The sequence below is a fragment of the Muntiacus reevesi genome, chromosome 22, assembly GCF_963930625.1.
Source record: "Muntiacus reevesi chromosome 22, mMunRee1.1, whole genome shotgun sequence".
Taxonomy (NCBI): Eukaryota; Metazoa; Chordata; class Mammalia; order Artiodactyla; family Cervidae; genus Muntiacus; species Muntiacus reevesi.
The window spans coordinates 16213019-16229030 of record NC_089270.1 but is presented as its reverse complement, the minus strand read 5'-3'; the positions used below and the strand labels follow the sequence as shown (position 1 = coordinate 16229030).

The window sequence follows — 16012 nt, the reverse complement described above, 5'->3', positions numbered from 1 at the left end:
GTTGGTTTGACTAGGCTTATAAACAACATATGCAAGAAGAATAATAAACCACATTCAAATGTGCACACATTTTTTACTACAGATTAATAGGAGACAAATGTGGAATTGGGCACTTCTATTTTTTTATATTATTGATGGTAGGCTGCTAATTATCTTGAAGCATTTCAGAGGAGATTTTTCAAATTAAACAGAAAGCATTAACATGAAAGGAAGGAAAAAAAGGGCTGGAAAGAAATAAGGGACTGCAAAGAAAAAAACTTGTGCAACGAATTCTAGATTTTTATGTGTGCATGTGGGTGTGTGCATTGAAATATTTGTTTTAAGGACTTATTCAATTTGTAAGTTAAGATATTGGGTTAAAGAATTAATAGGTGATGATGAAATAGCAAGCTGTGTAGATGTGAACTGTTTAAATGCCAGGAAATGAAAGAGAGATTATTTAGGGTGGTCTCAATATGCATTGTCGTTGTTCAGTCACTGAGTCGTGTTCAACTCCTTGTGACCCCATGGACTGCAGCACGCCAGGCTTCCCTGCCTTTCACTATCTCCTGAAGTTGGCTCAGATTCATGTGCATTGAGTCAATGATGCTATCTAATCATCTCATCCTCTGCCACCCTCTTCTCTTTTTGCCTTCAGTCTTTTCCAGCATCAGAGTCTTTTCCAATGAGTCGGCTCTTTGCACCAGGTGGCTAAAGTATTGGAGCTTCAGCTGCAGTCCTTCCAATGACTATTCAGGGTTGATTTCCTTTAGTATTGATTGGCTTGATCTCCTTGCAGTTCAAGGAACTCTTAATAGTCTTCCTCAGCACCACAATTTGAAAACATCCATTCTTAGGCACTCAGCCTTCTTTATGGTTCAACTCTCACATCCGTACATGACTACTGCAAACACCAGAGCTTTGACTATACAAACCTTTGTCTGCAAAGTGATATCTCTGCTTTTTAACATGCTATATAGATCTGTCGTAGCTTTCCTTCCAAGTAGCTTACCTATTATCTATGTTAAGTTACAGCATTCATTGTTCATTTAGAGTGAGGTTTACTTGGCTCTTTACACTAGGTCAGATACTATGAAAGAAAAGGTATGAAGGATCCTTCCCTAAGGGCAGAACAAACTGGAAGCGTCAGGCATGATCCAGGCTGCTCACACAACATGCACACACACGATGGGAGACCGCTTCTCGCAGGGAGTGGTGATTGCCAAGGGAAAGCTAATGGAGCAAAGGAAGTTTCAAGATGTTTTGTAGAGATGAGAGCCTGTTCATCCGAAAGGTGTTTCAGGATAAGAAAGGAAAAAGTGGGTACTGAGTGAAACAGTTGGCAGTCAAATGACCTACATGAGGCTTAAAAGTAGTTTGAGGAGATGAAGATAGAAAACAAGGATGGAGTTAGATTGGAATACATGTGGAAGAGGCAGAACTCCTGAGGATGGTTGAAATGATCAAAATAAGAAGTGTTTAGAACCAGAGCTCTTCTTCATCCCCTGTAACTGGAATGGCAGGGCTGAATTCAAAGATATAATTATATATTAATATATTCATATTATGTATGTGATTAATAGTTATAATTACAATTAATAAACTTTAATATATTATATATTGCACATATTTTATGTGTTATAATATGATAATATAAATATGTATATATATATGGAGTCTAGAAAAACGGTACTGATGAACCTATTTGCAGGGCAAAATAGGGATGCAGATGTAGAAAATGAGCACGTGGACACAAGGAGCCGGGAAGGGGAGGGTGGGTCAAACTGGGAGAATAGCACTGACACACATATTCTACTGTGTGTAAAACAGATAGCTATTGGGCAACTGCTGTATAGTACAGGGAACTTTGCTCTGTGATGACCTAGAGGGCTTGGATGAAGGCGGGGGGCGGGGGGGGCGGGGACGGTGAGAGAGAGGCTCAGGAGGGGGGGAATATATGCATGTTGTGTGTTAGTTGTTCAGTTGTGTCTGACCCTTTGTGACCCCATGGACTGCAGTCTGCACCAGGCTCATCTGTCCATGGGATTCTCCAGGCGAGAATCCTGAAGTAAGTGGGTTGCCATTCCCTTCTCCCGAGGATCTTCCCGACCCAGGGATTGAATCCAAGTCTCCTGCATTGCAGGCGGATTCTTTACTCTCTGAGCCCCCAGGGAAGCGTACACAAAGCTGATTCATGTTGTTGTACAGAAGAAACTAACAGAACATCGCAAACCAGTTATACTCCAATTAAAAATAAGTAAATAAATAAGATGGGAAGAAAAAAGAAGGAAACCAGGACAGGGCAGGTGTTGAGGCCTGGCCGCTACTGGGCAGGGAAGACAGAATGCACAAGGGATGAGTAGCTGCCGGTACCCCAGGGGCGGGTGCCGCTCCATGAGCACGTGCGGGGAGACTTGGTCAGTGACCGGGGCCTGCCTTTGCATCAGCAGCTTCAGGTCCTCTGACCTCACATCTTGGAGCCAGCATGAGCAGCATATACCTCCAGGTCATCACAAAGATGCTGGAAATATTTCTCTGGGCGCTTCCCCACCCTCTCCATAGCCTTCTGCTCTGTGGGTATCTTAGTGTAGACACTAAAGCATTTCTCATAGTGAATTGAAAAATTCGTTGTGAAAATAAAGACTAGATAGAAAGACAGCTTGCTTTCTGGAATTAAGCTGAAAAATAGAAGATTTGGCATGAGTATGCCAGCACAGAATTACTCTATGTTTTATTAATTAATCTGTATCCCTGTATCCTCAAGAAAGACACAAGGGTCAGAGTGCAGTTTTCACTTCATGAAAAATGCTTAGGAATAAACATTAGCAAAAACCTGCAGGAAGCCTTTGGGACAGGAAAATGTCTTTTGTTCTTAACTACTTTTCCCTGACTCTTCCAGAAAACCAAGTTCTTACTGTGGCAGCTTAGCATCTCACCTGTAGATTAATATTGGCTCTAAGATAAACTCATACGCTTGATATGTACAGTGTGTATGACCTTGTGTTCCTTCCCACATAACATTGAAATTTTCTTCATCATGCAGTTGACTGGAACATACTGCTCACTCCAGAAGTCTGAAGGAGACGCGCTGGCCAAGCCGGGCTATTTTCATTTGTTTGCATTTTTCCTCAACTTTTTCAGCTGCACTAATTCTTGACCAGCCAAAGAAACTCTCAAGGGGATACTCTGGGAGAGAGGGGGGCAAGGACAGCTTGAGAAATTCTCACATGTGTAAAACAAATGCCTTCCATTGAGGTTTTTAAAATAGTCCCGCTAAACTTTAACATGTGTCAGACTAAGTTTGCTCAAATAATCACAGGCTTGCACTAACAGGCTCCAACCAGTGTATGCCAGACACAGAGGCCCATTATCACGAGAGTCTTGGCTTTTTTTTAAGGTGGTTTTTAGTTTGTCTTCAAATATCCCCTCTTGTGACCATGGTATAGTGGTGAGCATAGCTGCCTCCTCCAACTTCTTAACACATTACGTCTACAAATTTCCTATTCTTTAATTCTACTTTGGAAAAAAGCGATATTATCACATAGTCGACTAGCTCATTTAGGGAAGGCACGAGGAACTCTGTCCAAGTTTCCTCCAGGGATATTGTTGTCACATTTGTGGTTTGCTTCTAGAAAATTGGTATGTGAGTTGATGTACATTTTTCACTATTCCTCAAGCGTGGTTTTTTTTTTTGTTGTTGTTGTTGTTGTTTTTAAGGGACGGGCAATTTAAGAGGGGGTCGGCTGTATCAGAGCACCTTATTTTGTTGTTTTTTGTTTGCTGCATAGGAAAGTCCATCAGCTTGACAATGGAGGAGAACAGTGACTCCATGGAGAACTCCCCCCAAGGCCCAGGGAGGAGCAGTGCTGTGAAGTGTGGGTGGCTGAGGAAGCAAGGAGGCTTTGTCAAGACTTGGCACACCCGGTGGTTTGTGCTCAAGGGTGATCAGCTCTATTACTTCAAAGACGAAGAAGAAACCAAGCCCTTGGTAAGTAGGAGAAAAGAAAAGCACCGTAGTGCTTAGTAGCCTAAGAAGTGGTGGGGTTTGCTAGAAACTGTTGGAGACTGACGTCAACTGAATCTCCCTGGTCTCCTTCAGTTCACTGGCATCTTTCACACTTTTACTCACTGTTCACTTTGGTTCAAGAGGATAAACTTGCTAATTGAGGCCAAGAGGCAAATTATACTTGTTCAATATTAATTTTGACTTTTACTAAGCTGGACCGAAATATCTGAGTTCCAGAGATCTCATAAATAAATTAGTAAGAATATCTTGGAAAGGCACTCAAAAAAATAAAAAGAATATTTCATATTGGTATCATGACAGTTACAGGGCATTTCCATACTTGTTACTGATTTCATCATGACAAACCAGTAGGGGACATGGGGGTTACCGTATGAAAATATTAATGGACCTCTGTTAGAAGATATATGCTGTAGCCTAAGCATCTTTCCTTTTCTCAGAAGCAAATTGAAAGATTTGAAGGAAAACTGTAAGTGCAACTTTAATTTCTGAGACACTGTCAATATCTGTTCTCTGGGGGCTTCTCTGTGCTTTAACTCATATAAAATATGGATGTAGCGCTCAACCCAGACAACGTTGATACATGCAACCAGCATACACAATATAATCCCCTGGGAATAGTTTCTGTGTTTCTTTGTGGTTTCTTAGTGGTCTTTTAGTTGCTTGTTTACTTCTCATTTCCTCAGCCACAGATCTCTGGGTTGCAATTAGAGAGGAAAAATTCTCCATCTTCCCTGTAGCTACTACAGGCTTTCTTAGCTGTGATCATTGCTTATCAGTTGATGAAAGAAGATGGGAATGGAGGCATTCCCTCTGTGTTTTTCCTTCCTCTACGTCTATAAAATACATAAGTAAGAGAAAAAATGTTTTAGAGTAGTTTACAAAAACATCCCTAACGGTATGTTCTTGGGGCTATTTTCCTTGTATTAAAATTTGAGAACTTAATTAGGAAGTCGGATCAAGGCTCTGCTTTAGTATTTTAAATTCCTCAGACATAATTTAACAAACTTCTCATTAGTCTAACTGAATTATTAATACATAAATGTAGCAGTGAAATTACATTCTCCACTCATTTTTTTTAAATTTCTTTTTTAGCATACCTTTACCAAGGCCAAGCATTTGACTAAGAATTGGTGTATATATGTTATGAAATGCTTAAAATGTGAGGTAGGATTAGCCTCATGGATGAATAAATCAATGCTTAGGTATAAAGCATATTACCCAGAGTTAGATAGTGGCGCCATATTTGCCTCTAGTTAAGTCCAAGTTAATATGTTCTCATTTAAAGATCTCGTAAGTAAGTTAATAAGAACATCCCGTATTGGTGTCATGACAGCTATAAGGCTTTTCCATAAGGACAGGGAAGCCTGGCATGCTGCAGTCCATGAGGTCACAAAGAATTGGACATAACTGAGCAACTGAACAACAATGACATTCCTTTCATCATAGCAAAACAGTGGGGAATGTGGGAGTTATTATTACAAATGAAGAAACTGTGGCTGAGATATGAAGCACCATCATATAGAGATCAGAGGCAAAGGAGTCTTTTGTTTGTTATCTTATACTCTAGAGTTCTTTTCTCATGGTACCTTGTTTTATACCATGTAATACAGTAAGGTATTATCTTGAACATAAGATTATTTTTACCAAACTCAGGTTAATGTAAAAACAAGTAGAACATGGGGCATTTATTAGGGAAACTTTGATATGGAGAACCATGTTGAATACAGAAGGAGAAGGATGAGTGACATTCAATATTTTACCCTATGGACTTTTGTTCTGGAATGTTTTGGATGGACTGGGTTGTTAATCAGAATGAGTACAAATTAAATAATTAATTAGGCTCATCTAGAATCTAAACAAAGGATTAGGGGAGCAAACAGAGGTTTTAGGAGCTGAGCGACTGGAGAACTAAAAGCAGACTAAACAATCATTCTGACTCTTTGGTGAGTTCAACATACCTTCTAGTAATGAAGATTGGCTACGATAGATCAAGATTGAGCTTAATGTTTCTAAAATTTGAGAACTTGCAGATGTCAGAGAATATGTACATGGACCCCTTAAACTGTTCAAAGAGGATATTATCAAACTGCCTTGGTTATTGTCCTCTGTGGTGTTTCTCAGAAGATTGACAGAGTCACAGATAGTATTCTGTGCAATGTAGTTATTTTGATAAAAAGTTGAAATTTTAAATAAGAAATGCAAAAACTTCTGATCAATTCAAATGAAATTGCCTCAAAGTGAAAATTAATTTAATTCATAGTATTTCTAAGATGAGCAGTATTTTGCTATTAGTATGTTGCTAGTATTTGTAGACATAATATGTGAAACTAACAAAATAGACTTATATTGATAAGAAAATGCTAATTCTTATATAAATGAAACATAGATTACCATTATTCCTCTACAAAATAGTTTTCATATTTTTTCTTCCTAATTATTATTTGTTAAAGATTTGCTGTTAATAAAGTATGATAATTTGGGATGAATAACTTTGAATTATTATTCATTTTTGGACCATCTTTCATGTAAGCACCAGCAATTTTGACATTGTACTTTTAAATTTTAATATTTTGCACTGATGTTTAGACATATACACACAGAATCAGATGAAAACAGCAATGTATATGTCAGAGGACAGTTTGTAATTTGAAAGGACTGTGTATTTGTCCATGAATGGATTAATTTCTTACTTTAAAGTGAATTCTTTAAGTGAGAAATAGATGCCTGCCTGACACATTGTAAGTGCAAGGCACATTTTCAGATGAGTTGGTGAGTCAATAAATGATATCTGTAGCCAAGCAGGGTTGGGCCAGGGCCAGGTGCTATAACATGGACTATTCTCAGCTTCATATATCAAAATCATAACCTCTTTCTCAGTAAGGTTTAAATCACATTTAAAAAATCCTGTAATGACATATCATAGAGTAACTCTAAAACATTCAATAAGTAACAATTGAAAACCTTGGGAAAATGTTAAAACAGGGAAAAAATGTGATAAAACTCCTCACTTTATAGATAAAGGATGCATGTGTTTGTGTGTGTGTGTGTGTGTGTGTGTGTGTGTATGAGAGAGAGAGCGTGTGTATCAGCCAAGAGATATTGTTGGTGAGTAGCAAGTAACAAACTGAAAATCAAATTTCCTTGCTCCTGATCCAATGTTCCTTCAGCTTAGCCTTTTGCCTGCTCACAAATCCTCAGCTTTTCTTTAGATTTGTTTTCATTCAGAAGGACTATTTTCAATATGGGCACCTCCAAGCCTAAGAATGCCCTTGGCCTTCGTATTTTTTTTGCTGAGGGCTATTTCATTAATACTGGAGGGAACATCACTAATGAAATGAAAAAAAATTTACTCTTCTGAGCATTCCTAACCAGCTGAAAAATTTCAATAAACTTAATCTGAATTGGTTTTCCTCTTTTTTAATAGTATTTCTAAAATGAAAGTATTAAAATCCTTGAAGTATGCGTCCCTCCTATCCTAGAAAAAGCCTATCAATTTATTTTAGTGAAACTTTCTCTGAGTTTTTCAACTCAATAAAGAGAGTCAAGCTCCATCATTATCCTTGTTATTAAAAACTACACATCTGTTGGGGGAAACATGTAAATAGAATTATAATTGTGACAGACTAACACGTAAGCGTGAAGTACTCAGAAAGCGCAGATGTAACTAGTGCCAGGGCGTGAGTGATGACTGGCTAGAGGAGTTGAGGGAGGCTGTGCAAAGCAGGAAGTGACCCTTACCTAGGATGCTGAAGACCGGTGGGAATTTTCCGGGTACCTAAACTGGAAAGAGGAATTCAGAGCAGAAGAAAGACTTGGAGTTATAGAATAGGTATCTAATTCTTATAGAAATTCATTTTCTCAGAGTTCTAGAAGCTGTAAGTCCAAGATCAAGATGCTTCCAGGGTTGGTTTCTGGTGAAGCCTGTCTTCTTGGCTTGTAGAAAACTACTTTCTCTCTGTCTTCACATGACCTTTGCTTTGTGCATTGGAGAGTGAGAAAGCTCAGACGTCCCATCCTCTTCCAAAGACATGAGTCCTCTCAGATTAGCCCCATCATTATGGCATCATCTACCTTGATCATCTCCTTGTGAAAGTGACCATACAGATGGAAGGGAAACTTAATTGAGAAAAGTATATTCATTACCATAGGTTTTCAACATATTCAGTAGTGAATTGTGCCCCCCTCCGTAATTCACATTAAAGTCCCAGCCACATGGAGGATTAGGATTTTAATGTGAATGGTGGTGGGTGGAGGGACGGGCACAATTCAATCCATAACACCTAATATGTTGAAAACCTATGTTGATGAATATACTTTTCTCAATTAAGTTTTACTTCCATCTGTACAATCAATTTTCATGTCTACTAGAACCTAGTATATCTGATCTAGTACATTATAGACTTAATCAGTTAAATTTAACATTGATGTACCATGTTCTTATCCAGGTTGCACCTTGCTTCCTAAATATTCCACAATCTGGGCAAGTCTGGGAGCTTAGAAAGTCCCTAAACGGACCCTTGTATTTTCTTCTTGAGCAAAAGACGAAAGCATCTCTAGGTTCTCCTTTCTCTGGGGAAAGTACCTTTTTGTAAATGAGACTTTCCAGACTGTAGCCACGCTTCCCCTGGCAGTATATTGGAGTTCTACCTCAAAGTGTAAGTGTTTTATATTTAAAATACATCAAACTCACTCCAGAAACTCCAGTGTTTGCAATTATCATGGAAACAGATTTTATTTGGAACATATTTTAAAAATAAAGTTGATTTTGTTGTTTCTGAAAAAACCAACAGAGTAGTGATGTATGTAGCCAATGTTTGAACATACACCAATGTATCCATAATGTCTGTTACTTATAGGCCACTGCTGTAAGCATTTTATATACTGTATTTTAAAAAATATTTGTTTAATATGTTTTCTATTTTTAATCTTTAAAATAAAGTCCTATTTATACAGAGAAAAAAGTTTAAAATTATACTGTACATAAGAATTTATTTAAAAAGAAATCTTTCATCTATCTTGCATACCCCTAGGAGTTCTGGCTAGCTACGAAAAATGTTTTAAAACATATTTTAAGCTAAACTTGTGACAATATCTGTATGGCTATTTTTCATTAATAATCATGAATATGGCCTTATAGATACTATAACAGAGGGGATGAAGCTGAATCATAGATAAAATGTGATTATTATAGTTATCTTAAAAATAAAGCAGTTATATAGATTTTGCTAAATGAATCTAGTGATAAATTCCTAGTGCTTTTTGGGAACAATTTGCTTTACTTCTATCCTGAAGTATACTATTACTTAAATAACTGCTGAGTCTCAAGTTTGGCCATCCTAGTGAATATCTCTGATATACCTTGGGTGCTAGAACTTGACATATCCTGGAAAGCATCGATTTTTAGAAGCCAGCCTGGGACTCCTGATAAAATGACTAAAATCCAAACAGGCACTAACCCAATTAATCTAGTCTAGACTTCCTACAGCAGATATTGATCCAGTTGTGTGGGAAGGTTTTTTCTGGACCTGATGAAGATGACACTGTGTTAGATCACAATGGATTTTCTTACCTTAAAGAACAAAGTGATTTTAAGTGAATTATAACCTGAATCCTGACTTCTAAATGTGCAAGAATTGATTACTGATTTAAGAGTAAACTCTTAATTTTATACATCTAATGAAACGTGAGTTAATGAAATCTAGAAATCTCTAAGGTAATTGGTGTTTTCTGTTAAAGTATATGAGCCAGAAGCAGCCAAAGTGCTGATTATGTGGGTAAAATAATGCTGGAGACACACATAACTGACTTTCTGTATGTGTGTGTGTGTGTGTGTGTGTGTGTGTTAGTTGCTCAATCATGTCTGACTCTTTGTGACCCCATGGACTGTAGCTCGCCAGGCTCCTCTGTCCATGGAATTGTCCAGGCAAGATCTTCCTGATCCAGGGATCGAACCCACATCTCTTATGTCTCCTACATTGGGAGGTGGGTTTTTTACCACCTGAGCTACCAGGAAAGCCCAACTGACTTTTGGTGAGGTATCTAAGTCTCTTGGCATCTTAAAAGACACATAAGAAGGATTTGTGTGTCATCATAAAATTTTAGGAACTCTTACCTCTTTCCTAGAAAGCATATCAAGGTAGTGTTATTAGTAGTGCATGTTTTATTCTGTTATTGGCTGAATAATTTTTTATTGCTTATAGAAGTCACCTAGACATGGCATTTTATTTGAGTGTGGTTAAAAACATAGGCTTTTGAGTCACTTTGTTTGGGTTGAATCTTGATTCGTCTACCAAATAACTATGATATATTAGACTGAATAAGTTGTTTTAAACTTCAATTCACTAATCTGTACAATGGGAAAAGATTAGTACCTACCTATAACATTGTTAAGAGGTTTATGTGAGATAATTTATGTAAAGAATTTTAGAAAGCAGTAGCATATAGTAAATATAAAATAAATGTTAGCAATTTTTATAACATTAGTTTGACAAAAAAGAATTTATTTCTTGAGATGGTCATACTCATCATTCTTTCATTTGGTTTTTTCAACATATATTTATAGATTTCTAATGTTCCTGCAGTTATTATGCTAGACTCTAGAAACAAAAGATGATATAACTGTTACTATAAAAAGATAGACCTTCCCAAACAAACAAGGATTTAAAATGAAGTTTCTTTCTTTCTCAGGTGAAAGTCCAAAGTGATTCTTAGTAAGTGAGGAGGTCTGCTTCAAATAACTGTTTAGAAACTTAAGCTTCTGGTGATTTTGCAATTTTAACTTTTGGCTTTGAAATTTATCATGGGATCATTTCCTTTCCAGTAATCTAGAAAGAGTATAAAATAGACTACTGCATAGAAGGATTAGATAGACCATTCGGAGCGGAAGTGCCTCTTATCACTTCTATTCATATTCCATTAGTTGGGACTGGGTCACATGATCATGCCTAACTGCACAGGAGGCTGGGCATGTACCCGCTTTATCCTGTGTCAGAGGAGAACACGGGTATGGAAAAAGAGCTAACTGTCACTGCCACAGATGGTCAATTAATACTAAAAAATATCCATAAAGATGGTATTCAGTTCCAGTGGCTGTTCTAGTCAACTGCAGTTACCATACGATGTAATGAGTATTTAAGTAAAGAAAGTATAGAGAACATTTAGGAAGCAACAGAAAGGGGGCATCTATAACCACTTCAAGGTTCAGGGAGAGTCTAAAGAAGATATACTTAACCTCAGAAATGAAGGAGAACATAACATTATTATAAGCGGTTTGGTTGATATATGTGTCAGAATTAAAGGTGTAGGTCATGGCCCTTTGGTAGATGGTTGACAATTTGATAACCATAATAATGGTTAAGTATTTCAGCACCTTAGAAAGGAGACAAGCAGGGATGAGAAATGAATTTGAAGATGTAAACACAGACAAGTCTGTTACAAGTCCAGTAAGCAGTGCTAGAGATTGTTTATTTTCTTCTGAGACCTTACATTTCCCCTTGCTTTTATGTGCATATTTTTCTTGATCTATTGGATTTAAAGCCAAACAGTGAAAATAGGGCATCTCACTGTTAAGGCATCCAAAATGTTCACCTATCCAAAAAGGCCTCCTCCAACAGTTTTACAGTTCTATCTGTTTGTATTGTTTATTATTTTATATAGTGCAATAATTGCAGAAAAATGATTGGAAAGTGACTTGCCACAAATGCTTGGCCTTCTGTCATCCATTATTACCTAACCATGAATCCCATCAGGTCACTTTTGACTGTAAGAGGAAGAGTGGAGAAAATCTGTTGCTTCTAGAAAGGATACTTAACGTGAAAGAGCAGCAAAGAATGTCTTGGATGAAGGGAAATTGATGGATAGGCATGGTGGGCAGAGGAATCAGTGAGAGATTTCATCCTCATACTTTCCTCGGAATTGACTTTGTCCAATGCAGACATTTCTCTGGAGAGTGGTTGAGCCCAGTTGTTTTGCTTATAGTGTCTTGCGTCAGACTGTGTTCAGCCTAGATTATATCACTAGTGATGGGCCTGTGGTAAGTTACTTGTTGTTTACTTGGATAAGTTACACATCTGTAAACTATGAGTAACAATAATACCTATCTCATAAGTAGTTGTTAGCATCCATGAAATGATGTTCCTAGAATACTTATTCAGTACTTGGCCACATATTAATCACTCAATGTGTGTGTGTAGTCAATCGCTCAGTCGTGTCCAACTCTGTGACCCCATGGACTGTAGCCCACCAAACTCCTCTGTCCATGGAATTTTCTAGGCAAGAACACTGGAGCGGGTTGCCATTTCCTACTCTAGAGGATCCTCCTGACCCAGGATCAAACCCATGCCTCCTATATCTCCTGCATCAGCAGATAGATTCTTTACCACTGTGCTACCAACTGTTGTTGTTTCTGCCACCACTGCCACAGTCAACATTATCATCACCATCATCATTTTCATCATCTTTTACCATCAGAATACTCTGACACAGCAGTTTAGAAATCAACATCTATAATAAATACCTTATTTATTGTATAACAAAATGGAAATGGTAGATGATCAGCTATTGTAAGTAATGCTAACATTGGAGCAGAAGATAACTTGTTTTCCCTTGTGATCTATGCTGCCAATGCACTGAATTTAAATGGATTCTCAAAAAAAAAAAAAAAAAAAAAAACTAATGCTAAATTCTGTAGTATGTCTTTTCTCTTTGTTTAAAATTTGGGGGCCCTTTTGGGGCCCCTTCAGAGCTTACCAAAATGATTTTGATGACAGCTCAGGAGGCTTGAAGGATTCTTTTTGCAAAACTGGACCAACTCAGAGGGAGGCAGTCCTAACTTTCTTGTCTCACTCACAGCACTTATTCCTGAAGAACAATTTGAAGAGAGAACTACTGGAGTTGAATCCCTTGAGTTCTGCTTCTAACATTTACTTATTGACTGAAGGCTTTTGTGTTTGTGATGAAATTCAATAAGTAGAACCAGATAATCCATATGCTGTCTCATTAGCATAAACTTAGTTTTATTTCCATCACCCCAACTAGTGTAGAAGAGAATTTAGGGAAAAAATTAATGGTTGGAAATGTAATTTGAATATTTATATTTTTAGTGTTTAGAGTAATATATTTTAAAGGATTATTTTTCCTCCCCCGGTATATAAAGTATTTCATAGCTATTTGCTATTTATTTTCTTTCAGATTTCTTTTGAGCACTCAATCTTTCTGTCCCCTCTTCTTTAGCTTTATTCTGCATAAATTCCGATGGTCTCTATTTTCCAATGTTATTTCCATATGTTTATTTATTCAGTGACAATCAATTGTAAACTACACAAATTATAATTTATGAAACATTTTGTATCAATTTTTGTGTAAAAGGAAGCAATCCTGGTTACTTGAATTATTATTCTTGCCTTCTGATTTTTGGTTTCTTTCCCTTAGCATAATATTCTCAAGGCTAATCCATGTTGTATCTGTATTAGCACTTCATTTCCTTATATGGCCTAATAATATTCTATTGTAATGACATACCACATTTTATATATATCCATTCTTCAGTTGACAAACATTTGGGTTGTTTCCCACTCTGGGGCATTTATGAATAACACTGCTGTGAGCATTTATGTACAAGGTTTTGTGTAGTCATATATTTTCATTTCTCTTGGTTATATACATAATCATGGGTTTGATGGGATATATGGTAACTCTGTGTTTAACCTTTTGAGGAAATACTACCATTTTTTTATTATTAAATTCCAACCTAATTTAAAACTCAGGCCTCATGCTTGATTTAAATCTCATTTATGTCCCTCTAAGAATCAGCCTGCCGATGCAGGAGAGGTGGGTTTGATCCCTGGGTTAGGAAGATGCCCTGAAGAAAGAAATGGCAACCCACTCCAGTATTCTTACCTAGGAAATCCCATCACTTAGCAACTAAACAGTAACAACAACACACCCTAACCCCATGCTTGCCAGCCTTGATGGCTTACCTCATATAGAGAGGAAGCTCAGGTAGACTTTTACTCCCCTCTCTTCAGCACTGGGTGTGTATGGATGTGTGTGTGTGTCTACACATGTGTGAGGACCATGAATTGGGTACCTTTTTCTTCTCTTTGACATCTCTGGACTGGCAGGGAGGAAAAATAAAAAAGGACAAATGCATCTCTTCCTAAGAGCCTATGGCTGTAAGGAGACTACAGGGCCATCTTGGTTATTCTTGTTTCTCTGGCTAACTTGTGGCTGTTTATGAGCATCTTGACCACTCAGGATGTTGGACATGGGTCTGCATCTTGTTCTCTTTTTTTCACCCTTTAGCTCTCATGGGCAGTACACTCACAGCTTCTTGCTCCTAAGAGCTCATTACCAGGGAAGAGCTGCCTTCCCTGCTTAAACTTGAGCTTCTGGATATCCAGGCATGATCATCATGATCAAAAAGTTCAAGTTTTTGGAAAAACCCAAATCACCTTTTTGGCCCACCAAAATATTTTAACTGTGTCAAATTATTTCTTTTAAACTCTTTGTTCCTGTTTGTGTCATAGTCATAGAAGAGCTTAATGGAATCAGTTCAATGTATCAGTAAAACCCTCAGCTCAGCTTTGTGAACCTATTCAGTTCAGTTCAGTCACTCAGTCATCTCTGACTCTTTGCAACCCCACAGACTGCAGCACTCCAGGCCTCCCTGTCTATCACCAACTCCTGGAGCTTGCTCAAACTCAGGTCCCTTGAGTTGGTGATGCCATCCAACCACCTCATCCTCTGTCATCCCCTTCTCCTTCCACCTTCAATCTTTTCCAGCATCATTGTCTTTTCAAATGAGTTAGTTCTTCACATCAGGTGGCTAAAGTGTTACAATTTGAGCTTCAGCATCAGTCCTTCCAATGAACCTGTATTCCTACTTAAATTTGTTTTTTAAGTATGGGATCACACGTGCCTAAATAATGTTTCATCCCTCATTGAAATTAAAAAAAAAAAAAGATCAGATAAGTAGATGCACATCTTCTACTTGGCCTACCTTGTGATCAGTTTTGAGAAACTGTCAAGTAGATGACTAGAATGAAGAATTGAATCCATAGATGTGAGCTCACTGACCTAGATGTGGGTTGAATATGCAATAGTCCTGACCTTACTTGCCATGGACACTAAGTATTTGAATAAACCAACATAAATTGCCAACATCCACTGGATCATCAAAAATGCAACGGAGATTCAGAAAAACATCTATTTCTGCTTTATTGACTATGCCAAAGTCTTTGACTGTGTGGATCACAATAAACTGTGGAAAATTTTGAAGGAGATGGGAATACCAGACCACCTGACCTGCCTCTTGAGAAACCTGTATGCAGGTCAGGAAGCAACAGTTAGAACTGGACATGGAGCAACAGACTAGTTCCAAATAGGAAAAGGAATATGTCAAGGCTGTATATTGTCACCCTGCTTATTTAACTTATATGCAGAGTACATCATGAGAAATTCTGGGTTGGAGGAAGCACAAGCTGGAATCAAGATTGCTGAGAGAAATATCAATAACCTCAGATGTGAAGATGACACCACTCTTCTGGCAGAAAGTGAAGAAGAGCTAAAGAGCTTCTTGATGAAAGTGAAAGAGAAGAGTGAAAATTTTGGCTTAAAGCTCAACATTCAGAAAACTAATATCATGGCATCCAGTCCCATCACTTCATGGCAAATAGATGGGGAAACAGTGGAAACAGTGGCTGACTTTGTTTTGGGGGGCTCTAAGGTCACTGCATATGGTGATTGCAGCCATGAAATTAAAAGATGCTTACTCCTTGGAAGAAAAGTTATGACCAACCTAGACAGCATATTAAAAAGCAGAGATAATACTTTGTCAACAAAGGTCCATCTAGTCAAGACTATGGTTTTTCCAATGGTCATGTATAGATGTGAGAGTTGGACTGTGAAGAATGCTGAGCACCGAAGAATTGATGATTTTGAACTGTGGTGTTGGAGAAGACTCTTGAGAGTCCCTTGGCCTGCAAGGAGATCCAACCAGTCCATCCT

At 37.8% G+C, this 16012-nt stretch overlaps 1 protein-coding gene across 1 annotated transcript in view; it reads left to right on the top strand.

The window, feature by feature from the left end:
- ARHGAP24 (Rho GTPase activating protein 24) overlaps nucleotides 1-16012 on the top strand; it is a 544676-nt gene that overhangs the window by 91652 nt on the left and 437012 nt on the right. The window contains exon 2 of the mRNA XM_065914155.1: nucleotides 3768-3967. Within this exon, the coding sequence (XP_065770227.1) occupies nucleotides 3788-3967 (180 nt within the window). The 5' untranslated portion in view covers nucleotides 3768-3787. The remainder of the gene's footprint in view (nucleotides 1-3767; nucleotides 3968-16012) is intronic.